The sequence below is a fragment of the Diceros bicornis genome, chromosome 3 (assembly GCF_020826845.1).
Source record: "Diceros bicornis minor isolate mBicDic1 chromosome 3, mDicBic1.mat.cur, whole genome shotgun sequence".
Taxonomy (NCBI): domain Eukaryota; kingdom Metazoa; phylum Chordata; class Mammalia; order Perissodactyla; family Rhinocerotidae; genus Diceros; species Diceros bicornis.
The window spans coordinates 32320458-32345841 of NC_080742.1; the positions used below are offsets into that span (position 1 = coordinate 32320458).

The 25384-nt window shown below is 36.1% G+C and overlaps 1 protein-coding gene across 12 annotated transcripts in view; it reads left to right on the top strand.

The window, feature by feature from the left end:
* PPP1R9A (protein phosphatase 1 regulatory subunit 9A) overlaps positions 1-25384 on the top strand; it is a 321025-nt gene that overhangs the window by 241107 nt on the left and 54534 nt on the right. For all 12 annotated transcript variants that reach the window (XM_058525783.1, XM_058525771.1, XM_058525815.1 and 9 more), the window contains 2 exons: positions 7903-8058; positions 23011-23064. In XM_058525783.1, coding sequence (XP_058381766.1) covers positions 7903-8058; positions 23011-23064 — 210 coding nt within the window. The remainder of the gene's footprint in view (positions 1-7902; positions 8059-23010; positions 23065-25384) is intronic.

Consider the following 25384-nt stretch of genomic DNA (forward strand, 5'->3'; position numbering starts at 1 on the left):
TATTTCAGATTATCTTTTCAATGATGTTTGTATAGTGAACAGCCTTGGAAAATAGAGAGTGTCTCTCTTTAGGGCAGGTGACCGACTTGCTCACCACCCATTAGAAAAAATTTTGTTTTCTAAGCTCAGAATTCTTGACAAAAGATTTTATGGTCACACCTTCTGCTTCATTTTTAGACCATGTTCTCCTGGCAGTACCCTGGGTTTGAACTTTGTTTGGAAGCCATTTCTTAATTTTAGAATCAAGACTTTCAAAACCATCAAGTCTTGGTTCCTTCTTGTTTAACAGTCTTCTCTCTCTCTCTTTGGTCAGTTTTACTATAAGCAGCAAGAAGAAATCAGGCAGCATCTTCACACTTTGTTTGGAACTCTGCTTAGCTAGATCACTCAGTTCACTGGGACATTTCCTACTTTCTCCTTATAGAAGGTGATAATGTTGCTAAGCTTTCCGCCACTACATAACAAGGATCCCCCTTTTAGATTTCCACTTACAGTCTGTTCAAGGCAGTTTATGCTTGATTTAATATACTTTTCAAAATCCTCCCAGCCTTCATTCACTGCCTGTTTCCAAACTCACTTCCCCATTGTCTGTATTTGTTAGGGCAGTATCCCCTTTCTTTTGCTGTATAACAAATACCACCAAAACTTAGCAACTTAAGATAAATATTTATACATTACAGTATCTGTGGGTCAGTTGAGCTGGATGCCTCTGACTCAGGATCTCTCCCAAAGCTGCAAATAAGATGTCAACCAGAGCTGCAGTCATCTACATGCTCAGTGGGGGAAGATCTGCTTCCAAGCTCACTCACAGTTGTTGGCAGAACACAGAGGATCCACTTCCAGCTCCCTCCTGTGACTGTTGGCAGGCCTCAGGTCGTTGCTGGCTGTTGTCCAGAAACATCAGTTCCTTGTGATGTGGTCCTCTCCATATGGCCACAGACAACATGGCAGCTTGTTTCTCAAGAGCAAGAGGACAGAAGAGACACAAGTCACAGTCTTTTTCTAAACTGATCTCAGAAGTGATGTCCTATTGCTTTTGTTGTATTTTGGTTGTCAGAAGTGAGTCGCTGGTCCAGCCCACATTCAAGGGGAAGGGATTATACAAGAGCATGATTACCGAGTAAGAAGGGATCATTAGGGGTCATTTTAGAACCTGCCTACCCTAGTGGGAAATAGAATCCCTGCTTTTGAGAAGTATACTTTCTAAAAAGAGGGGAAAAAAACTAAAAAAACTCTAAAAAACCAAATCGAACCAAATATTAAATTAAAATACTGCATAATGGAATGCTAATTTATGAGCTGTCTACTGCAATTGCTAGAAAATTTTCAAGTTTGAGTTATTACAAAATATTTTATAGGCAAATCTTAACTCTGTCTGGTCAGAATTTTAGGAAGAATAATTTGTAAGCAGTATTACCGATGACCTGAGATGCTGAGTGTCTGAAGGTAACCTAGATAGAGATTTTAGATGTTTTTTGATTAGGTGACTAGATATTAAGAATGGAGTGAAATATCTGAAAATAATCTGAGGACACAGATTGACAAAATTTTGAATTGACTTGATAAATGAGAGAAGTGGGCCAGGCATCGTGTTGAATGTTGTGCAGTTTTATGTCTTTGAATTCTCTCAGTGCCCTCTTAGGTTGGAATCTTTTGCACCATTTTATAAAAGAGGAGGGAACAAAGATAAAAGCTAAACGACTTGCCCACTAGCATGCAACTATGGCGTTGTTTTTTCTCTTTTGGGGCCCTGGTCCCTCCAGCCCCAAAGCCCATGCTTGTTTTTGCTGTACTCCTCTGTGACATTGTCCTGGAGAAACCAGGGATGGTGAAAATAATCATAGTCATCAAGTCATCTAGTCATGTAGCATATTCTAGGCATGGTGATTAATACTTTGAATATATCACTACTGGGAATTCTCCTACCAACCTAAAGAAGAAGGTGGTATTATTCCCGTTTTATAGATGAGCAAATGATGTTAAAAGAGTAAGGGGCCTAACATTACAAAACCAGGCTACACAGAAGTCAACTGACAGACAATGGAAAGAGAGATGCCTTTGCAGAGAAGGGGATGATCTTGCTGAAAGCCATCTGGATAGTTGGCGCAGATTTAGGAATTTTAAACATTAGAGTGTTAGTTTGGGGTCTTTCTCCTCCAGAGAAAAAGCAGCTCTCTTCTATTCTCTGACAGAACTGAGTCTGAAAATATATATAACAAAATTCAAATCCAGTAAACAAATTCCAACAAAAACTGCATAATTAAGGCTATTTTTATGATTAGCACCATTTAGTTTCCCTGAATTTACCAGAGCAAACATTGCTACAGCAAAAATTACTGCTAATGGTTGAACCTAACAACAAGAGAAAATCCCCAAAAGGGTCATTTAGGCCCCAGCTGCAGCTGTGCTTCACTATATTTCTTAGTTGAAAGCTGAGAATTAACAGGAAAATCAGGCTCTGCTGTGCTGTGCAGATGTGGCTAAAACTGTATCAATTTATTCAGCAAACATTTGTTCACTGCCTACTCTATGCCAAGCAGTGTGCTAGCCACACTGGGATTACAGGGATAAATCCTACCTGACACTCGCAAGGAACTTATAGTTGAAGAAGGTGATGGGAGAAGGCAGATATAAAAACAGCAAAGTTTTATGAGTGATGTAAGGCATATAGTGGAAACAGAAAGGAGTGGATTAGAAGAATCTTAATGCAGCAGCTTCATAGGGTGTGCTAAGCCGATGGATATTCATCTTGGATCGCTGGGGCAAGAGGGGAATGGTAAGTGAGAACAGAGGCCTGGAAGTTTTCTTGGTCTTTGGTAGAAGCTGGTGCCTACTGAAGAGGAGCAGGTTTAGGGAAAGGAAGAATTTTACTACAGAAATGACCAATTTGCTTATAAAAGATTTGTGTGGGGAGGTCTTCTAGGACATTATAAGACCACAACTTAGCAAATATCTGGTTATAAGATACAGATTTGGAGAAGCTGTAGCACATTGCTGTTGTGGTGTTAGTACCGGCAGTAGCAGCAGCAGTGGTAGCAGCAGAATCACTTATTTTGAGCACCTGTCATGTGCCAGACCTTGTGTTGAACACTTTACAGGCACTAACTTAATCTCATGACAACCTTGTTATACCAAGGAACTATTTTTTTTTTTTGTGAGGAAGATCAGCACTGAGCTAACATCTGATGCCAATGTTCCTCTTTTTTTTTTTTTTTTGCTGAGGAAGATTGGCCCTGAGCTAACATCCGTGCCCATCTTCCTCTACTTTATATGGGACACCGCCACAGCATGGCTCTACAAGCAGTGCGTCGGTGCGCGCCCGGGACCCAAACTGGCGAACCCCGGGCCACCACAGCAGAGTGCGCACACTTAACCACTTGTGCCACCAGGCTGGCCCCCCAAGGAACGATTTTTATCTTCACTTTATAGAGGAGGAAATTGAAACTTAGATCTGGAAGCTAACTTTACCAACCTCACAGAGCCAGAATTTGAACCCAGGCCTAATTGACTTCAAAACCAAGATTCTTCAATTGGTCTCCATTTAACCAACTCCCCAATATAACAGTTATTGTCTGTCCTTTCTGTAAAACCTAGACTGAGATCTACAGCTCTCCTGAGTGTTCAAGGCTCTAGTGTGTTTACGTGCTTCTGCTCCTGCTAGTTAAAAGTTATGTGTTTACTGAGGCAGAACCTGTCAGCTGTACTTATTATTGTAATTATGTGTTTTAACAAAATATTAAATGCTCTGATACAATATGAGTATAAAGAAAGTTGTGTCTATGAAAATGAGATAAAATGCTTTGGGAAGATTCAGTACAGACACGTAGCTCAAGAAAATTAGATGTGAGAAGGCAGTGTAAAAGAGACACACCATAGAAACTAGAGGAATTTTGCACTCATTTTGCCTTGCAAGTATCTTTTTCTGCCATTGTAAGGCACTGCAATAATTCTACAGATTATATGCTATGGTTCTGGTTTATATAAGAAAGAGTGCATGAAACGTCAGTCAGCAGACCCGTAAGCCATGCTTTTTGAAGGAGACTTCTGTGCACTTGCCCAGGGTGAGCATACTATGAGAGAAAGAAGAGGACAAGAACTTTGGAGCTCACTAGAGACAGGTGCAGGTCTTCAAAGTGAACTGAATGATAATGTTTAAAGATGTGGAAGGTGAATCTCAACACAACAGGATTATGCACCAGGGTTTTTGGTTGGGGAAATATGAAAGCAATGTATTCCCATTTTTTTCCTGCAAAGCTTTAGTTTCTGTAGACTCCAAACAGCATAGTATAGAAGAAAGAGCATAGACTTTGGAATGTTAGATGTGAGTTCAACGAACTAACTAATTGTCTGACTTTGGGTAAAACCTCTGAGTCTCAGTTTCCTCAAATTAAGATGGTATAGTAATACCTGTATCATACAGTTTTTAAGGTATGTACAGTGTTGGGCACACAGTAAGTTACAAAATAATTGCTATTCATTTTTTTGCCTCTTTTGGGGGGCTATTAAAAAGTATAAGCTATTAATTAAGCTATTAATTAAGAACTATTCTTACCTCGTTTGAGGTGGATTTATCAAGAGTCTCTGTTTACTTGAAAGATGTTGAATCTTGCTGGAAATAAAGAGAAGGAGCTGGATACCAATGGAAATACATTGTTGTAGCAATTTTTTTTTTTTGTACATTATTGTCTATCTTGCTCTGTAAATGTCAGATTCAATCCAATGTAATTTTGATATTTATGAAATTCTGCTTAACATATCATTCCATGTAGTTTATTTTACTTGCAGATTAACCATAAAAGTAATGTCCCTTTTCAATAAAAGTAAAAGAATCAGAAAAACACATTATTCTCAGTCTACTTAATGTAACTTTTTAACTTCTAGCTGTTTATGCAGTTCTTTAGTAAATAATTCTTTATTCTAAAGCCTATTCAGGGTGGGAATGGTAAATGATTAGTGAGAGAGAATGGCAACATAAAGTTTTTAAACACCCTACCAGAGCCTCTAATAAGTAATAAGTAGAATCAAGACAAGTAATAGGTAGTACAAGACCTGTCTTGTCCTCAGGATGCTTATAAGACTGATTAGAAAGAGAAAACATTAGTAAATAGAAAGATGAAATGAAAGATAAAACGAATTTTAGAGAAGTGCAGGTAATTTGGGTATTGAGAAGGAGAGGAGACTGGCGAAGTCAAAAAATAAAAGAATCAAGAGGAAGAATTCTATTACATTATGAAGATAATTTTGATAACTAAAATGAATGACAAAACCAGAACTATACTTAGAGGTGAAAACTGCAACATTGTATGTACGCTAATCCTTATTTAGGGTATATAATAGTTATTTGCTATAAGGAGTGTTAAAAAATAAATGTGACAGAATACTGCCTTCTTAACAAGTGACTTTGCAGTGCATTTTCTTGATATTATTGAAAACCTCCTTAGGAGGTTATAGATATTACCAAGTAAATACAATTGGCATTCTTGGATTTATTCTTTTAAAAATATTTGTTGGAATCCTGTTGTACATCAGGCCCCATCCTAGGCACATATTGATATTAATTCCCTTATACGTAGTGAAGGAGTATCTATTTTCAGGCTGGCAAGGGGAAATCAAGTTGTTCGTTTCAACTCTTAGGTTCAAAATGTGCCAGACTGTCATCAGACTTTAAATTTAGCTTAAGGTTTTATTGAGTCATTCATGATATTCATCAAATTGATGATACAGAAGTAAATTTTATATACTTGGTTTAAGCCTTCATAATAAAGGTATGGCTTTGCTGCTTGGTGTAATTATAGGGTTAAAAACAAGCACATTGTTTTATATCTCTAAATCAAAATTTTCATCAAGGTCTCTTGAAGTTGTGTACTACCAGCCTTGCTGCATTTCTATTAATTAACATCACTGGGATTTATAAAGTACCTATTTGTTCTAAAATATATGTAAATAGGAGATGAATTAATTTATAGAATATTACCAAAAAAAATACCAAATCTGGAATTAAAGTCCTTTTAAGATTGTAGGATCTAATCATACCAACAAATGGAAGCTATCTTATCTGGAACCAACCAACCCCCACTCTTCAGCTGCCTTCTCCTGCCAGTGCTAAGGACGCTTGGAATGAATGGTATTTATAGTTTAGATATTTTCAGACTGGATTTCTAAAGAGTCCTAGGGTTCCAGGTACTGAGGAGCTATATAGGATGAAGATGGAGGCCATCAGCCTCTTTCCCTTTCAGTCAAAGCATCTCTGATTTTGTCTGGGGAAAAAAAAAGTGCTAACTAACATGTAACCAGTTTGGAAAATCACAGCTCTGTATGAAACATCCTGAGCTTACTTCTGAACACAAATGCCACCAAAGTCAAGATCTTAATGATAATAACCTCTGTGTGGGGACGTAGAGTCTGAAGGATGCTGGCAGTTCGTTCATCATGGTCAGTGGCCCTCAGATTCCTTACTAGAAACTGTGTTTACTTCTGGGCTCCGCAATTTAAGAGAAATGTGGAGAACTTGGAGAGAAGACAGAGTACAGGCACAAAGACAGTTACAGAGAATGAGACTTATGAGGAAACTAGAATTATTTACTTGAAAAAGAGAAGTTGGAATGGCAATTTAATAAGGGTCTTCCAGACATTAGGAATTATTACACTGAGGTCGATGACCAGATTTCGTTCATGCACAAACATAGTAAAAGAAATAGAGTTTAAACTTTAGCAAGAATATAGTACAGAACCTAAAGAAAGAACAATCGGATGCTAAGCCTATTTAATCAAAGGAATAGATCACTCAGAACACTTCATGAAAGTTTTTTTAAAGGCAATATGAATTCTTACCTGTTTTATGTATTAGATATAATACTACTTGAAAGAACAGGGGTGAATTAAATGAACTTTGTTTTTCAACCTTGTGAATCAGTGATTTATCTTTAAATTATATCATAAGGTACAGATTTCCTGATGCTGCCAGGAGAGGAAATACTTTTTAATAATGTTAAGGAAGTTAGTGGTGAGGAGGAGCATTTATTCCAGGGGTCATGAACTCAGATACCTACAGGGGACTGAGGGTATCATGAAGGAGTGAAGCTAACAGCATAGAACAATATGGAGTTATAGAAGTTGTGATGTGTTGGAAAGTGTGTGACCCATCTAAAAGGGGCAACCACGGCTGACCTGACCTGCTGACCTGACCTGCTGACCTTTGTCTATCTTGCCAGATCTTTAGCTTTCTCAAGAAAAACTGGAAATCTAGAATCTTATGTGAATTTTTTTTTTTTACCATTGACAAAATACTAAGATTTATCAAAGTACTGTGCAGGCAAAGCAATACACCTGTGCAAGCTGTAAGTTAGAAACCTTTGGTTTATCCTTTAGGTCACTCATTAACCACCACATTAGTTAACAAACAAACCAAACAGAACTGATTGAACTCTAAAGCTTAGGAGAATTAATCTACTAAACCTTTGTAAGGCTTAATTAAGGTCCCTTCCAACTCTGTGAATCATTTGTTCTCCCTTGCTTCCTTCTTCCCTGTTCTCAATATTGGGTGACTTATTCATACAGGTGATGAGAATTTAAAGGGAACTTATTTCCCTTAGCAACATAATTTTATTTAGTAAAACCGTCAAATACTTGGATTGAAAACAACTTTTGTTACTATACTGAAGATGCTACCCATGCTGTTAGGTTTTTAGAAATGCACTTATATATGGCATGGACATGTCACTTTGGATCTTTGAACTAACATTTGTGTATAACATTGGCTGCATCAGGCATGCTTGACTTTAAAGCCTACTTACACTTTTACCATTTGATGACGTTTTATTTCTGTTTTAGAAAATATTTTCAAATAACCCCCCTCCACCTGGGTTAAGGACAGCTGGATTTCTGAAATCCCCTTCCTTTCAGACAGGAGAATATGCCACAGATGAAGAGGAGGATGAGGTGGGACCTGTTCTTCCTGGCAGTGACATGGCCATTGAAGTCTTTGAGCTGCCTGAGAATGAGGACATGTTTTCCCCTTCAGACCTGGACACAAGCAAGCTCAGTCACAAGTTCAAAGAGGTGAGCTGCCGGTCTGCGAAGTGTTTTTCTGTACCTGTCCATTATCAAGTATACATTTTTGTTTGAAAAAGATATTAAGAATAGTCAGTTTTCAAAAGAAAGACTTTTAATAACAGGTTGTCTTGAATCTCACTGAATTTCAAGTTAAAATTTAAGTAAAGCTCATTCCACAATCATTAATTTAAATGCTTGTTATTTGTCATAATGACAGCTTGCAACTTGTTGGTTCCGTAATTTTAAGCTATAGCTTAAATGTGCAGTTTTCATAAGTTCAGGTTATATTTTTTCAGTTTTATGGAAATTTTAGGACCTGGGACCTCTAAGGCAGTGATTTCTAAAAAGGCTTTTTTTTTGCCTTTTCCTAAATAGACAAGGTCCCAACAGGAATCAGATGACATACGCAAGTGGTTTAATTGAAGAAGGTTTAATGAATGAACTTTGAACAGAGTTAATAGAACTACCAAGGGATGGTGAAGTGCACAGGGTCTGGCAACAGCACGAAGCTGTTACCGTTTTTTAGTTGAATGGGTAAGGAAGGACAGAGATTACCTTTTTTGAAGGAGGGTCGTTCTACATCTGCAGCTTTGTAAGATGCAGCCAACTACTAAAAACTACATCTTGGGGGCAAGGTATATACCCAGACCTTTCTCTCTTCCTGCTGATTTCTCCCATTGGCCAAACTCAGGCAGCGGAGCCCGGGAGATGCAGATGAAGTCTGAAGAGGGTAGCCTCCTGAGGCAGGAGCTGTCAGAAAAGGGCCAGGAACCAAGGGCAAGGCCAAGAATTGCCCCCCTGAGGGGCAAATGTAGATAACCACGTAAACTCTTCCTCCAGATTAACTACTCAGAACCCCAACCTGTAAAACAGAAACAGTGATGAATGGATCCCCAAGCAGTTATTCTTCATTGTGTTAGGGAACATTCTCCATTGTTGAAGACAAATATGTCATTATTTACAACCTCCCCACAATAACCTTGAAGTACTGAGGGTTGAAAATCACTGTCCTGTGGTTCAAGTCTGTTAGGGCTTGATCACTTGGGAAACAATGTTTTATAAATGAAAAACAATAATTGCAGATTTCTAATTTCTAATTTTATTTATAATTTTCTTTCATTTCTAATTTCTAATTTTGTTTTATCATAAATAGGCCATAAATGTTTTCTGCTGTTATGCCTAATATGCCTAATATATTGACTTACGTTTTAAATTCCTTATGACAAATTTATATTTGTGAAACCAGTATCAAAGTGAATGTGCTTTTCAAATATGTTTTTATTTAAAAAAAATTATGTTTATAATAGAGTTTTGGAAAATACAGATTTGTATAAATGCCAAAATATCACTCATAATCCCAATATAGTGGTATTTGGGATTATGCAATATATATCTGTTAAATTCCTACTCTTGGTATTTAAAATTGCATTATTAGGACTTTTCCATGTCATCAAACGTTCTTCCATAAATGATGCTTATTCACCCTTTCATCTTATGGATCTTTTATAATTTATCTACCTAATTACTTGCTTTAGAACATTTTCTTTGTTTCCATGTCTTTTTAAAATTATTTTTAAAAGTAATACTGCAGTAAATATCTGCTTACTTATCCTTAGGTTAATTTCTCCTAGTGGAATTATTAGATCAAAGAATATGAGTATTTTGGAGACTTGGGGTACTTAATGCCAAGTTGCCACCAGGCTGGCTTTTCTTGGTGATACAGAAATTCATTTATGTGCTGAGAGTACCCATTTCTCTTCCACCTATTATTATTAGGGCAGGTTGAACCATTTCCATTCATAGAGTTCACAGAGTCCTTGAGGCAAAATACATGGGTTTTTAAGATGATTTATGGCTATTCCTAGTTCTAAATCAGATAGGAACGTCTTGGTGACAATGAAGTACGCTATTATATAATGATCACAAAACTCAGAATTCTCTTACAGTCAGAGTGGCAATGCCTATCTTAGGGAATTTCTTATAAAGGCTTTCTAGATTAACTGATGTCTTCAAACGAAGGAGCAATGCAGAAAAAGAAAGTTCTGCAAGAAGTGGCTGAGTGGGAGGAAGAGGTATCATCTAGATACCTGTTTCTCTGTGGCTCTGATTTGGCCCAAGAAGAGTAGTTGGACTACTTATTCTTTAAGAAATCTTCCTTGAATGTTGTAACTCTCAATCCAGCTTTGAAGCTGTGAGGTCAAGGTAGCATGCCCTGGCAAAAGCCTATAATGTAACTCTTTCGTGTTGCCAAGTGAGTATGGCCCCTACTCTTTGGTAGATAATTGAGGTGGAAGTAGGGTCCACATTCTTTTATGGAAGCTAAAGAGCCTAAAAAGCAGAAATAGTATATAGAAGGTTATATCCTCAATTTTCTGAATTGAGCCAAGGACTCAATGCTCCATAAACGTTGTTTGAAGTGTACACCATTGTGTAGACAGCTGTATGATCTAGACAAGGCGTTGGCAAACTATGACCCATTGGCCAAATCTGGCCCATTGCCCTTTTTTTGTAAATAAAGTTTTATTCAAACAGAGCCATGGACATCTGTTTATTTATTGTTTGTGGCTGCTTTCATGCCACAACAGCAAAGGTGAGCAATTGCACAGAGACTCCAAATCCTAAATTATTTGCTATCTGGCCCTTCATAGAAAATGGTTGCTGACTTTGGTGTAGACCACTGTATGATCTGGACCCATTCCATATAACATGGCTGATTTATTTTTAGTCTGAGTGACTAAATCTGTAGTTTTCTTTTAATTTTGGTTTTTAAGAATTGGAGATTTGTCCCCACCTCAAGAACAGGCAAATACCACATCATTTCATTTCTAATTCTTTTATTCTCTTTTGTTTTATATTTAACATATATATATATTGATTTCTTCAGGAGATTGACACTGAGTACCAACTGTGTGGCACTCTTTTACAGCATTTGTATCTTGTACACTGCCACTATCACAGTTTTAAATTTCTTTATGTGATTAACATGCATGCCCAAATACTATATGGTGCCATATTTTTCACAAGATCATGCACAAAACCTGGGGCGGAGGTGGAGAGTCACGTGGTGTTGGAGTCTGTACAGAGTCTCATGTTATAGAGGCTTCTCTTAATTACATGATTTCAAGCAAAAGTACATGTTGTACTATTTGGACAAAGCACATTAGACTGACATTATCTCAATCAGGCCTGCTTTTGGCCTATTATGTATCTTCCTACTACACTCTAAACTCCTCAGTTTTTGCTCACTATTGTATCTTCAGTCTTTGCACAGCTATTGACATATAATTAGTGGTTAAGTATTTAGTGAATGAATGGTATCAAGCATATACTGGAATGTGTTGTATAGTACAAGACAGGTACCTCATTTAATTTTTCCAAGTAGTTGCCAAGGTGGCTAGCACTTTTATTAAATGCCTGTTTACCATTTCCCTCTGATTGGAGGGCCAGCATTATTATCTGCAGAACGTGTGCCTTTACACTCTGGAGTGCTGTTGGCCTTCAGATTCTATTCCATTTTCTCATTATTCTTTGGTGCAATACTGTTGGAATATATATTAAGCATTGAAGGAACAAATCAGATCCATCTAACTCTTCTCTTCAGAAATTCATTTACTTTTCAACTTATTCAAGAAAACATTTGAATCACTTTATTACCCTTGAAAACTTTGCAGTTTTTATTGTAATTACATTAAACTAGTAAATTAACTTGCAGAAAACTGGCATTTTTATCACAGTGACTCTTTTAATCCAAGTTTATGACTATATCTGATTAATTCAAGTCTTTTTTTCTGACTCTCTAAAATTTTATAGTCTCCTTTATTAGTTACGTAAGCATCCACCTGTAAGTAACAGAAAGCCTTAACTAGAGTGGATTAATCAAAAGCTTCCACAAAGGTTATATTAGCTTCAATATAAGTAAGTTAAGAAGTTTTCTCTATTTTTCTATTTTCAGAAATGACTTTTCAAAGAGAGACTTAATGACTTGCATAAGATAGAAATTTCTATTCCCTCAAAGTTTGTTATTCTCAGCTGTAAAACCATCTGTGCCTTTGTGGAGGAAGATTTTTAAATACCTTTTATAATAGCTATTACTCTATTCAAGTTTTCAAGTTTTTCTTGGGCCAATTTTGATATTTTGCATTTCTCAAGAAATTCATGTATTTCTTCAAGGCATTATATTTATTAACTTATATTTTTGTAATGTAATTTTTAAATACTGAAATCTTTAATATCTATAATTTGTTACCTTTTTCTATTCTTTCTTTTCTTTATTTGAATATTTTCATTTTTTTCTTAGTTGTTTTTTCTAGAATTTTGTCTGTCATGTTAGCTTTTACATTCCTAATTTTTTTTTTTTTTTAAATTAAAAAAGTACTTATTTTAGAGGCTGGCCCAGTGGCGTAGTGGTGAAGTTCACGTGCTCTGCTTCGGTGGCCCGGGCTGAGTGGATTTGGATCCTGAGCGCAAACCTACACACTGCTCATCAAGCCATGCTGTGGCAGCATCCCACATACAAAATAGAGGAAGATTGGCACAGATGTTAGCTCAGGGCCAATCTTCCTCACCAAAAAAAAAAAAAACAAAAACATATTTTATTATTTCTTATCAATATTTTTATTTTTCCTCCTTTTTTTGGTATTAATTCCACTTAGTACATTTATTTTTGAATACTCTTACATTCTGATAAGTATATTTAATGCAACAATTTTTTTTTTTTAATATTGCTTTAGCTACATGTCACAATTTTTTACATTTAGAACACCATTGTCATTTAGATGTAATTTCTCTTGGGATTTCCTCTTTAACACAAGAATTATTTAGTGGTATATTTTACTTTCCAGACATATGGAACTTTATTTTGCTATCCTTTTGTTATTGGGTTCTAATTTTATCACACTCTGGTCAGAAAACATATTCTGTATGATAGCTATACATCTACATAAGATAGAATTTTTGAGACTTCTTTTGTAGCTTCATTTATAAACGATTTTGTTTAAATATTCCTCATATATTCAAAAAGCACACATTCTGTGTTTGGGTATGAAATTTGTATATGTTTTTCATTTATATAAATAAGATTAATAATACAAACACGTTTCTTCTCTATAGCATGGCACAGATTTTGTCTGCTTGATCTACTAATTCTGGAAAGCGTATGTTAAAATCACAAGCTACAGTTGTCTTTTTGTCCTGTAGTTCTATCAATTGTAGTTTTACATATTTTAAATCTTTGTTGTTAGCTGCATATATATTCAGGATTGTTACAACATCTTGATTTATTGTAACATCTCTCTTTTCCCTTATGATGCATTTTACGCAAATTCTGTTTTGTCTAATAGTAACAATTCAACACTGGCTTTCTTTTGCTTCACAGCATCTATTTTTTCCATCTCTTTGTTTTTAGCCACTCTGTATTCTTTTGTTCAAATGTGTTTTCTTTAGTCAACCTATTCCTAAATCTTTTATACTACTCTGGGAGTCTCTGTCAGTTAATTGGTAAGTTTAACCCATTTAGATTTACTTTAATCATTTTAATATTAGAACTTACATCTGCCCCTTTATTTCACATTTTACAATCTCCATGCTTTGTTCTTATTTCTTTATCTTTTTACCTGCTTGCCATTAGATAGATCAAATTTTCATCTGCTGCCTAAGTTATACTTTTTAATTCTGTTCTTCTAGAGATTACCCATGAGTAACTTTGATTCAGTCTTAGGTTATTTTCTCCTAACAATATAGAAAGCATATCAAAGCTATGTCTTTACCATTTGACAAAATAATAGCCATAGCATACTATCATCTACTTCTTCTCCCCTCTCCAATTTTTTCTTTTTGTATTTCAGGAGTTTTAGTTAAATATATATATATGTATAAGTATGCCTTTTACAAAATAATTAGTTCCAACTCACCTGTACTTCTTTCTAACTCTAATGGGATTTCAGTACTGCCCTGATGTTAATTCACCATTGTTCTAGGGCTGTTACTTTACCACATGGCACCAAAAAGTAAGTTAGTAGCCAGGATGCCCAAACTTCAGGGCAATAGAATAGGTGTCCCTGATTTACGTCCAGCTGCAGGCTTAGCCAGGTCGTATGTGGAAAATTGAAGATTAATTAGATTGCTACCTCTTATTCCTGGTTGCTGACATTTTCCTGCTTCAGATCTTGATTTTTTCCAAACAAATCTGGAAACACGTGTGTTCTGTCTCTTAAGAGTTTGTCACAAGCTTTTTTATTAATTGATGAATAAGACCCTGAAGCCCATCAGAGTTCTTTTTTTTTTCTCTTTTCGCATCTCCAAAGTTGAATTCAAGAGCGGCAATAAATAGATTTTGTTAACTTGCTATGTTGTACTAAACTGGAAGTTTTCCCTTACCTAATTCAGTCATTTCTACCTTTATTTTTTAGTAATTCCGTGATCCTATATCCTTAGGAATGTTTGATTTCTCTTATTCTAACTTTTGGCAATAAATGCTTAATTTATTATAATGCTTTATTGTTTAAACACAAAAGCACTTAAAACTATGAATCTCTCTTTTATTAGACCTTTGACCACATCTTTTAGTTTCAATGTGCATTCTTCTTATTGTCATAATTTTGCAAATAGTCTATATTTTTGATTTTTACTGTTTTCATTTCCTCTTTGACTTGAATAATTGAGAAAACACTTTTTAATTTGTAACTTTTTAATTATTAATTTAATATATTATTACATTGTGGTCAGATAATATTGTCTTTACAAGTTTTGATTTTTTTGAAAGTGGTGCTTTTATTATAGATTAATATGGGTATTTGTGATAAAAGTGATATTTTGTATTTTATACCTTCTATATCCTTATTCATTTTTCCTATTCAACCTAGTAAACTGAGGGCCATGTAAAATTACAGCTCATTTTCATATTTTGTGTGTAACAGCTTTGATTACCTATTTCAATGTTATGTTGACAGCACATCAAATATGACAGATTTTTTATCTTTAAGTATTCTTTGTCTTATGTTAGTAATCTTACTGCTGTTTTGTTTGTAGTTGCTGGATAAACACACATAGGTATATGTGTGTACCTACTTTTAGCATAAACTTAATTGCGGCACTTTGTTTTATTGTAAAATTTTAAAATAGTATCTTGAAGTCTGCATCTTTTAATAAGAAAATTTAGCAACTTAAACTTATTATTATAATTATTCAAGGTCTAATTTATCTCATCTCATTTTATGCTTTATGCTTTTTTTATGTTTATTGGTTTTTACAAAGGATTATCTTCAAGTTTTTAAAAAGTATTCTCTATTTCTGTAATTTTCAAAATTAAGAATAAAACAATACCATTTGAATGTTCTATATAGAAGTATTTGATACAACCTTGGTTTCTAAGACGATTGTTGTTAAAATTTAGTTATTACATTTTTTTGAAACTTATAATCTCAGTTAGCTTTATAATAATATGTACAACAAACAGTTAACACTCTCAGCTTACTCAGTTCAACTGTTATTCCCTTTACACCAGAATTTCCACATTAATTCTTAAGTTCTGGATCTTTCCTCATTTCTCAGAGTATATCTTTCAGTAATTTATTAAGTGTTCATGGAGGATATAGTTTTCATGAGCGTCCCATACTGAGAATCGAACATTCTAATTATCATGACACAGAAATGATAATTAGCTGGGTTTAATATTTTGATTCACAACTTTTTTCCTGAAAATGTTGTAGGACAAGCTTCCCTGTTTTAAGCTAGCATTGCGTATTGTAAAGGAAAAGTCTAATGCCACCCTGGCATTTGGATGCTTGTATTATTTTAGCCTTGTACTTTAAAAATTTTTTATCACAATTTCTGGAAGTAGGACTCCTTTCATCGATTTTTTTCCTTCTAATCTACTTTCCATGTTTTATGTTTGTGTTTTGTTTTTGTTTTAGTCGGTGAATATTTTTCTCAGTTTTTGTTATTTTTTTCTGTTTCTTTTTCCAGAAACACTTTGTCTTCAGTATTAATTATCTTTTTCATGTTTTCTTTTCTATTTTTTCTATGTCTGAGATTGTTCTCAAATGTGTCCTCTCAGGTCAATGATTCCATTTTCTGTAGCATTAAATATGCTTTTAACTTCAAATTCATTTATGCTCTTTAGCACCTCTAACATGACTAAATTCTCTTATTAAATGTTTAGTTTCCTTACTCTCCATCCATTCCTCATGCTTCCTCAGTTTTTCTTCATCTGGTATTCCATAGAGTTACCTTTTTACTTATGGGATTCATTATTTTCACAGGTTTACTTATTTGAGTTTTCAAGTTGATATTCTCTTTACCTTGATCCGAAGTATTTAGTAATCGGCTCAATGTTGCCTTTTTCTCCTTTATCTTGAAATGAGACAAAAACCTTTTTGTATTTGATGTTAGTTAGCAGTTACCCATTTTTTTTTATTGTGAATCCCATTTCTAGACCTACATCAAGACATATCTGTGTGCCTAGTGTCCAGCTGGTTGCTATTTTCTGACCGCCTATCATCTAGTGCAGTTCTCTGTGCTGAGGTGAGATAGTTCCATATCTCACCATTTGGTTCTTTAAGGTAAAGGGAAAAAAAATGATTATTCCCTGCTATCAAAGCACTTACTACGACCACCCATGTCTGTATTGCTTTACTGCAGCTGAAAGTATGCAATGTGCCACGATTAGTGACCTTCCTACATTCTTTTCCTATTCTAGTAGTTGCTTTCTGAATGAATATGGAATATTAAAAGAGTTAGAGAACCTGGTTTGAGGACAGTTCCTGGGAAAGACAGTAGAGGTTGCCCAACTTTCTGGTTGGACAGACTCAGGATCTCAAGCCATCAGTGAAGGTGGCACAAAACCTCCCCTATCTTTGGAGTGAAGCTTGGATAGGTTTTTCTTAATTCAACTTCATGACTCTTTCATATTCTAGTAACAGTTGTTTTTAGTTTTAGTGTCCATTTGGTTGTGAGTTTCTCTTTTTTGATGTGATTTCACTGGAAATTTAGTGGGAAGTAGGAAGGGGCTGAATCAGAAACTGCTGGCCAGCTGCCGTTTAAACTGACTGTCGAGGGTTTCCCTTCCACCCCCTCCTCCTCGGAAGTCACGGATATTAGCACCCGGTACAAAGAGTTCTACATCTGTCTTGAGGAAGAAATGCCGTCTGAAATTTGTGTGATTTTACTTAAGTCATTGAGAATCTCTGAAAAATAATCTAGACAAAGTTACAAATACATTAGATAATAAAATAATCTTTATGGAACTTTCCTTTAACATGTAGAGAAGCTATAAAATGCTACCCGCTTAGCAGTAAACAGATATTATTTAAAAAGGAACTGTAATTGCAGGATGTCCCCTACACCCAGCACCTTCATCATTAATAATCAGTTTATGAGTACCTACTCAGAGAGTGACCTTGTTGGAGTATCTCGCCCTATGCTACATATTGCTGCAGTTAGTGTTGTCATTCAGATTTGATTATGGTATCATTCAGTCAGCTGATTTCAGCTAATTTTGCATAAACTATTCCCTGAAAAAAATACTTTTATTAACGTAAAGATAGGTACCATATATAAAGCCTTGAGCAGAAATTATAAAGAAATATGACATAGCTTCATTTTAACACCACTAAAGGATAGGCAAAAACAGCTCTGATTCCTTCTTTCATGGAGCTTACACTGTCATGGGTGTGGAGCTTACACTGTCATGGGTGAGACAGACTTCAATCAAATTATCACAGAAATAATTGTAAATATTCTGATTCCAATGCTGAAACCACTTTATAAAATTCTATGCAAATATTCAGTTATTATTTTGCTCTTGTAAGAGCAGAGAATGTTGCTCTTATCTGATTGTAAAATCTCTAGTACTAGAGCTCTCTTAAAATCTTTCCTGCAAAGATAATATTTTTCACTTTTTAAAGAAAAATATTTTCCATGTTTGCACAGCAGAAGTAAAGAGAGCGCAAAAGTTCAATCTTATATTTATGCATGCATAAGGATGTTTCTATTTCTAGCACAGTTTTGTTTGGATTATATTGATTCAGTGATATGAGTACATGTTCTGTGTTCATCTTTTTGAAATAAACAAACAGAAAATATACACAACAGGTACACCTGCAGAATGTTATACGAGAGGTACTGTTCTCTGTAGGAATGAATATGTTTATTTGTGCTGTAATCCTGGGGTGGGTTATCCATGGTATTCATGTTAAAGATGACAGAAGAGATGAAAGAGATTGGTCTTGTAAGTTAAAAGACAGTGACACACAATTTTATTTATATCCTCCCTTCCCAAATCTTTTCTCTAAACCCAGAATCTCTGAAACTCCAAAGTTCCAACAGGTATTTCAGGCTCTGTTTCTATTGACCAGTCCTGGTGACCTCCTCTCCCTGCAGTCAGTCAGCCTGACCAATCTCAGGGGAATGACGTGCGAAGCCTTGGACCTGTACTTTGAAAAGGTTATTAAACATATGGAAGGAGAACTGCTCTAGAGTAAGAAAACCCAGCCTTTTACCAACTGTGCTTCTTTTGTCAAGGCGCTTCACCACTTTGAAAAGCAGTTTTCTCTTCCTCATGAAATGGAGGTATTTCAGGCCCATCATGCCCACTTTGCCTGGAAGGTAGGGTCTACAGTTGGAATTATGACAAATAGGCCAAAGCCCAAGGTCATCTGACCTGCTTATAGGAATAAGACTAGTCAGGCCGTCTAGGAGCAGGTTTCCTCTGACGTTTCTCAGGGTGATCTGGGACCTCCTCTCAGGAGGTGGTATTTATTAATCTCCCTGTCGTAAGTGTTCTGAAGGTAGATTCCATGTCATGTTTTTGTGTCCTCACTCAGCACCTGGCACACAGTCTGATTCAGTAAGTGCTGGCTGAATAAGGAAGGAGGTGTTTCTTCCTGAGTCCCATGAATAATAGCAGCTGATTGAGCATCATTTTGTATTTAGTGTCAGAATACTCAGTGACTACCAGAAGTGATCCGTGGTTTCCAGTCAGAGTAATAGTTTCTCATCTGGGATGTGACAATAATGACATATGCCTCAGGGTTTTTGTGAGGATTAAATGAAAAATGTATCTCAAAGCTGGTTCAGATTAGGTGCATGGGAAGGGAGGAGCAGAGGGAGGGGGAGTCAGACCTGGGAGAGTTTCCGCTCCACCACCTTCTTCTACTGGGAACTTGAAGAAGCCACGTAGCTCCTCTGAGGCTCTGTCCCCGTTTGAACAGTGAGGTTAGGAGTGTCTGTCCTACTTCCCTCACAGACTCATTTGCGATGGTAAAGGAGATGATAAAAAAGATAATGGGTCCTCCAAATGTGAGAAATTTAGTATTAATGGAAAGAATCATGGACTGAAGTTTATAAAACCCGCCTTTGACAGTTGCTAGCTCTGCAACTTAAGCTACTGAGACAGTTTCTTCCTATATAAAATGAAAGGGTTCAATTAGTTTATTTTTGATGCTTTTCCTATTACTAGTGATGGATTTGTAGAAATTCACTTAATGTACATACAGGATTAAAATAGTCACATATCTATAATTTTAGGCCTTATGAGTAATAGGAAAACCTTGCACTAAAACTTCTGTCCATCTTCTGAATACTGTCTGAATTTACTCACTTCATTCTGCTTTGCTGTATCTAAAGAATTTGACTGTACTTGGTAACACTCCAAGCTGTTATCTGTGTTCTCACCTCACTGCTAATGAGTTCACCTCTCTTCTGTTATCCATTTCAGTGAGATGGAAGGGGTGGGATAACTGAAGATCAACTTGGCTGTTCAACAGTTTTATCTGTTTGTCCCACACATCAGTGGATTAATCTAGCATGTACGTTCATAGAAATGAAACTGCTGGCTTGGGACAAAAATTTCTGGACTCTGCAACCATGACACCTGTCTCCAGGCTCTTCCTTTCATAAATGTGACACCTGTAGTACTTATAAGGGCCTTGAAGTTCTTCCCACCTAGCCCTCTCATTTTCATGTGGGAAACTGGGGCCCAGAGAAGCAGCTTAGTAGAGGTCACAGTGATCTGAGCAAAGAAATCCAAAGTCCCAACAAGTTGCATGCCATATACTTGATTACCCTACGGGGAGTTCACCACTGAGAAAATAAAATCTGGCACTTCCCCCATAGTTGCATGTTCATTGTAAAATCTGCCCTTTTGATTCTTGCTACTCTTCGAGTAGAACCAGAGGTGTTCGTTTTATTTCAGGTGTGACATTTTACAGCATTTGGCCCTTTCAACTGGGAAGTGGAGTTGGGGTAATCATATTTGAGTTCTTCAGACCATTCTTTCTTAGTCTTGACTAAGTTTATAGAGGCTTATTCTACGCTAGCCACTGTGTTAAAGCTTTACATGGGTTATCTCATTTAATCTTCCAATCAGGAAGGTGATGACCTATGAGGAACTGCATTTTACGTGAGGAAAGTGAAGGGAAGAGAGGTTAGGTGATTTTCCAACGTCTCATAGCTGGTAGCCCTGAGATTCACACAGTCGAATAACTTTACGCTTTACACACACTTGGCACATGGTAGAAAGAACAAGGAATCGATCTTCTTGTTAATAGCAATTGCAGATACTCAAAAATCACCTAGACACATAGATTTGCTGGATGCCTGAGTGTGTTCACACTGAGGGACAAGATCTCCATGGGAAATAGTTCCTTATAGCCATAAATGTGTATGTGTGTGTGTTCATGTATATATTTATATTTATATACAGAAATAATGTATCATGTCTAACATCTAAGTATTTTTCCATTTTTAGTTTATTAGTTTATACTGGTGGGGGAGATTAGCACTAATATTTATTAGAAGGAGAAAGAGTTATCTTCATAGCACCTTGCACATAGCAACTCTTCAATAAATGTCTGTTGAATTAATCCTTATTTTCTCAAGAAAATGGCACTGGATCGGGAACCAAAAGATCCAGGTCTGGTCCTGGTTTTTACAGTGATTCACTGTGAGAACTAGACCAGGTCAGTCTTTGTCTATGAGCCCTAGTTTTCCATGTCTAGAGTGAATCCAGAAGTGAAGGACCTGTGATTCTGCAGTAATATGTTCACTGTAGGGCCCATCGTTGGAGTATCCACTTGGGTATTCGAGCATGTCAGGCTGGGTTGCCTGGCATTGTCAGGTCCTGAAAGATTCATGCAGACTAGGACTCTGGGTAAGCACAGACCTCATCAGTGAGGTGGAAGGGAGTTACCATGAATTTGGAGCAGCACTTGCCAGGTACATTGGTGCTCTGGGCAGCTTCTGAAGGCCGGTAAGTTAAGTGTACCACTAGGGCTGGGGTGAGAAACTGAGAGAGACCCAAAACTGCCTGTTTGGGCCTCATAAAAGAATGACAGCTGCACAGAGGGTACTTCCTCTCGAGAGACTGTTAGAGCCAGAAGCCCCTAGGAACCAATGAGGGTGAAAGAAGCAAGAGCCACATGAGCAAGACTGCAGGAGTGACCAGATCTGAAAGCGGGAAAGTAAGATAAGTGATGTGAGTGGGCAGAATCAAATTTAAAACAGTTTCAAGGTCACCTCTCAGGACCTAGAGCAGCAGAGCTGTGGCAGTATAGACCCCAGGCTCTTAAACATACCAGGAGACCTGAAAGCATCCAGGAGGGAGCACTGTGCAAGGAGCTGGGGGCTCTCAGGTTCTGGGCTTTTATACATTGGCAACTAAGGATATTGAATGAACCTGTCCTTGATTCTACCTTGTTTCCCTCTTTATCCTTCCCATATGCCCCTCTAGCTGGGTAGAAACCAAGGAGATGCAGGTTACAAACCAAAGAGGGAGCTGGGGTTTTGAGGTGGTGTGATCTCCACCTCAAAGGTTCTTGTTTCTGTTCTCCCCTCAGCCGACTCACTCACTCTTTCTGATAAGAAAACCTTAGACTTATTTGATTACAGTCATATTAGAAGTTTACAGACCCCTCTTGTACAATCTTAAATCCAAAAGGCTCTGAAAACAGTTTTTTAAAATAATTGGGTGGTAAACCTGACTAAAACTGACAGGATGCTATTTATAGTCTTTATATACCTCACTTAGTGGGACTATTCATATGTTTGGTGGCAAAAATATTCCTACGTTTGATTACAGAGTACCTCCACAGAGAGGATAATATACAATTTGTGGAAAATACCTCTTCCTACCTTTCTCAAATTAAAAGAATTCTGAATTCCAAACACATCTGGCCCCAAGGATTTCAGAGAAGAGATTGTCAACCCATAATTTTTTTGCCATAAATGTTGGTGTGTTTATTTATCCCTTAAGGAAATAAATGTTGTTCTTCCCTTACAAAGAAAACCAAGTTGGGGGGAGGGGAGAAGCAAAACAAACAAATGTAAATGGTGGTTCTTATGCTAATAAACTGTAGCTGAAGCTTTTGGGGGTCTAGGTCCTCAACAGGAATAGATCCTTTGAAGGACAGAAATCTAGATCGGTACCTTTCTTGCAATTAAAAAAAAAAATCACAGATTTCACGGTGAAACTGCATTAGCCGCGTCTCCCCCTTTGCAGCTGCCTGAGCTGTAAGAGCTGCTCAGCCTCAAGTGTGACTCATGGAACTATAGCGCCATCTTTCTTCCAGATTTGGAATTGAATCTTCACGCAGCCACTGGCTGACTGGCCTGCTTAAACTGTTCAATCCACAAGGCTGCAAGGAAACAGTTCCTTGACGCTCAAATCGTAAAGGAAGAGCTGCAAAGAGGGCAAGAAAATGTGTTTCTTTCTCTTTGGTCCCTGAGCAATTAAATGCGTAACCTAATTTGGTATCAGGAAGTGTGGGCTATAAACCCTGTGTTTAATTAGTCTGCACCTAGTGAGTCATTGTACACACTAGACATTTTAATTTACAACCTGCTGCATTGCAGTGCTTTTCTAGGCCTTCTGCTATGTAATAAGGTATTCTTCTAGCTGCTGAGGCTTTAAAAATGTAGATACAGTTTCTTATTTCAGAGTTTTTCTTCCTTTTCAATTTTCAGTTGCAAATCAAACATGCAGTTACAGAAGCAGAGATTCAAAAATTGAAGACCAAGGTAAGCACCAATACATGGTGTTTGAATTATACTTTTTAAACTTTAGATGCTATGAATAAATTCCACCCTAGGACTAAAGGATTTGCTCCTGTGCATTTGAAAGAATACAGATGTGAAAGATTCATTTCCACTGTTAGATGTGGAGACACACCTGCTAATGAGGACCATCCCTAAGAGGGTAAGCACCACCATACCCTCTCAGTGAAAAGAGCACAATATTTTAAAAATACATATTTACATATTTGCATAACATGACCAATTCCCTCTGAGCTTTCCTTGGAAAGTAAATATTTTTAATGGTGCAAGCATCTGAATTACATTTGACCACTAATTCCTTAAGCACAAGCTATTGTACTGTATCTCTTTTTATTTATCTCATTTTAAATAGATTTAATCATTTATTTATTTTTAACTTATTCATCAGAAACAACGTATTTTAACATAACACATTAATTATTTTTCATAGAAAAATATTCCAATTTCTAATAATCAAATATTATGAAATTTAGTGTAATATACGAATAATTGATTTTAGGTGCTAGATGCTACTGGAAATTTTTAGACAAGTTTAGTTCACATTATTTCAATTTGTGGAAAAAATAGGTCTGGATAAAACGGAGTATGTATTTTTAGTTTACATATGAAATAATACAGGATTCAAAAGGGCATTTTTAATTGGTAATTAATGAAGTACTTGTAAATTCCTACAATTGTGCCTAGTTGTATCAAATATATAATTTTAAAGATTCATTTTTAAAACAATATTCTTTATTATTTTTATGGTCTTTTTAAAATTAAGACATAATCCACGCCCCTCCCCCCACCCACCCACTAACAATCTGTTTTCCTGTTCACGTTGAACACGTGTGTTGGTTTTTCCATGTATTTTAAATGGAGATGAATTAGCAAGGCTATTTTGGTTAAATGGTGTTCTCAGCTAATAACTCTGTAGCTCTTTAGTCAAAACGTGTCCATACATCATTCATGGTGTCAGCCGAGCTCTGTGAATAATAATTTTTAAATTAGTAGTGGTTGGTAAATAAACAACTTGAGTACAAAACATTGCTTAATAAAAGATGCAGTAAAAACCCAGTCCCATTTTAAATTGCTATTGTTTCTTGGCATAGAATGGAGGAATAGAAGATTTTTTTGATTGTTGGTTACAATCAGGGAAAAAGATTCCCCTGTGATTGTAAGTGCTTTAACAAAGCTTATGTGTTAGACTAGAAACATTTAATTTAGAAAATCCTATAATTTAGTATTTTATATTTTTCTCATTATTATATTGGCATGTAATATCCATAGATTAGCTTACTTTACTATGACTCTTTATATCCATGTTGATAATAGAATTCCTAATTTTGAAATTAGTAATTACTTTTTTACTTTGTAATCTGTTTTGCCAATGTATTTAGTTTAAAATATACATAAAAACATATATTTCCATTTGCTTAATGTTATATGATTTTGGAATGTCTTAGATTTTGAAAATTGATAGTTTATAATGACTCTGCATCCTTTGAACTTTAAAGGAGGCATGTGAAATAGGTGAAGCACTAGTTTAAAGGTCAGACAGTTGTTGTGAATAAATGACCTTTGACCCCTCACCTAAAGATCAGCCTTGAATTTCTGTAGAAATGAGGGGGTTGGACTAGTATACTATTTATTTCTAAGAATCCTTGGAAACAGAAACCATAAGAAGCTGCCTTTCTGTTCCTTTGGAAGGATTTAAATTAATTCAGCAATAATTTATCTTTTAACGTAGTATTTTTTATACTTTTATGCAAATTGGGGTTTATAAGGCTGTAGAAATTCAGAATACTACCCATAAGATAATGGGCTACAGATTTTGTTCTTGTCAATTGAAATAAAGTATGTAATAATATCATCAAAAGGAATAATAAAAGTAAAAATAACTAACATTTATCAGATTATTATGCCCAAGGAGCTGTTTCAAGCACGCCGATGTGTTATATCATGATTCTGTTTGATAGATAATACAGTTGAGTCTTAGAGAACTTCATTTACTTGCCTAAGGTTTAAAGGCCAATAATGGCGAAGTGGATTTAAATCTAAACTGAGTGACTGCAGAGTCGCCCTCTTAACCGTTAGGCTGTACTGTACTGCTGCTCCTTTCTCCTTCCCGGCTTGCCCTCTCCCCCTCCCTTTTTAGTTAGTTTTTTTACATATAATTATATGTTTGAAAAAAAACTCTAAAGGAAGGCATCTTGGAGTTCATTAGATAGAATCAAACTCTAAAACATTTTTTACTGCTCACAGAATTTCAGACCACCTGGTGTGATGGAAAGATCATGGGAGT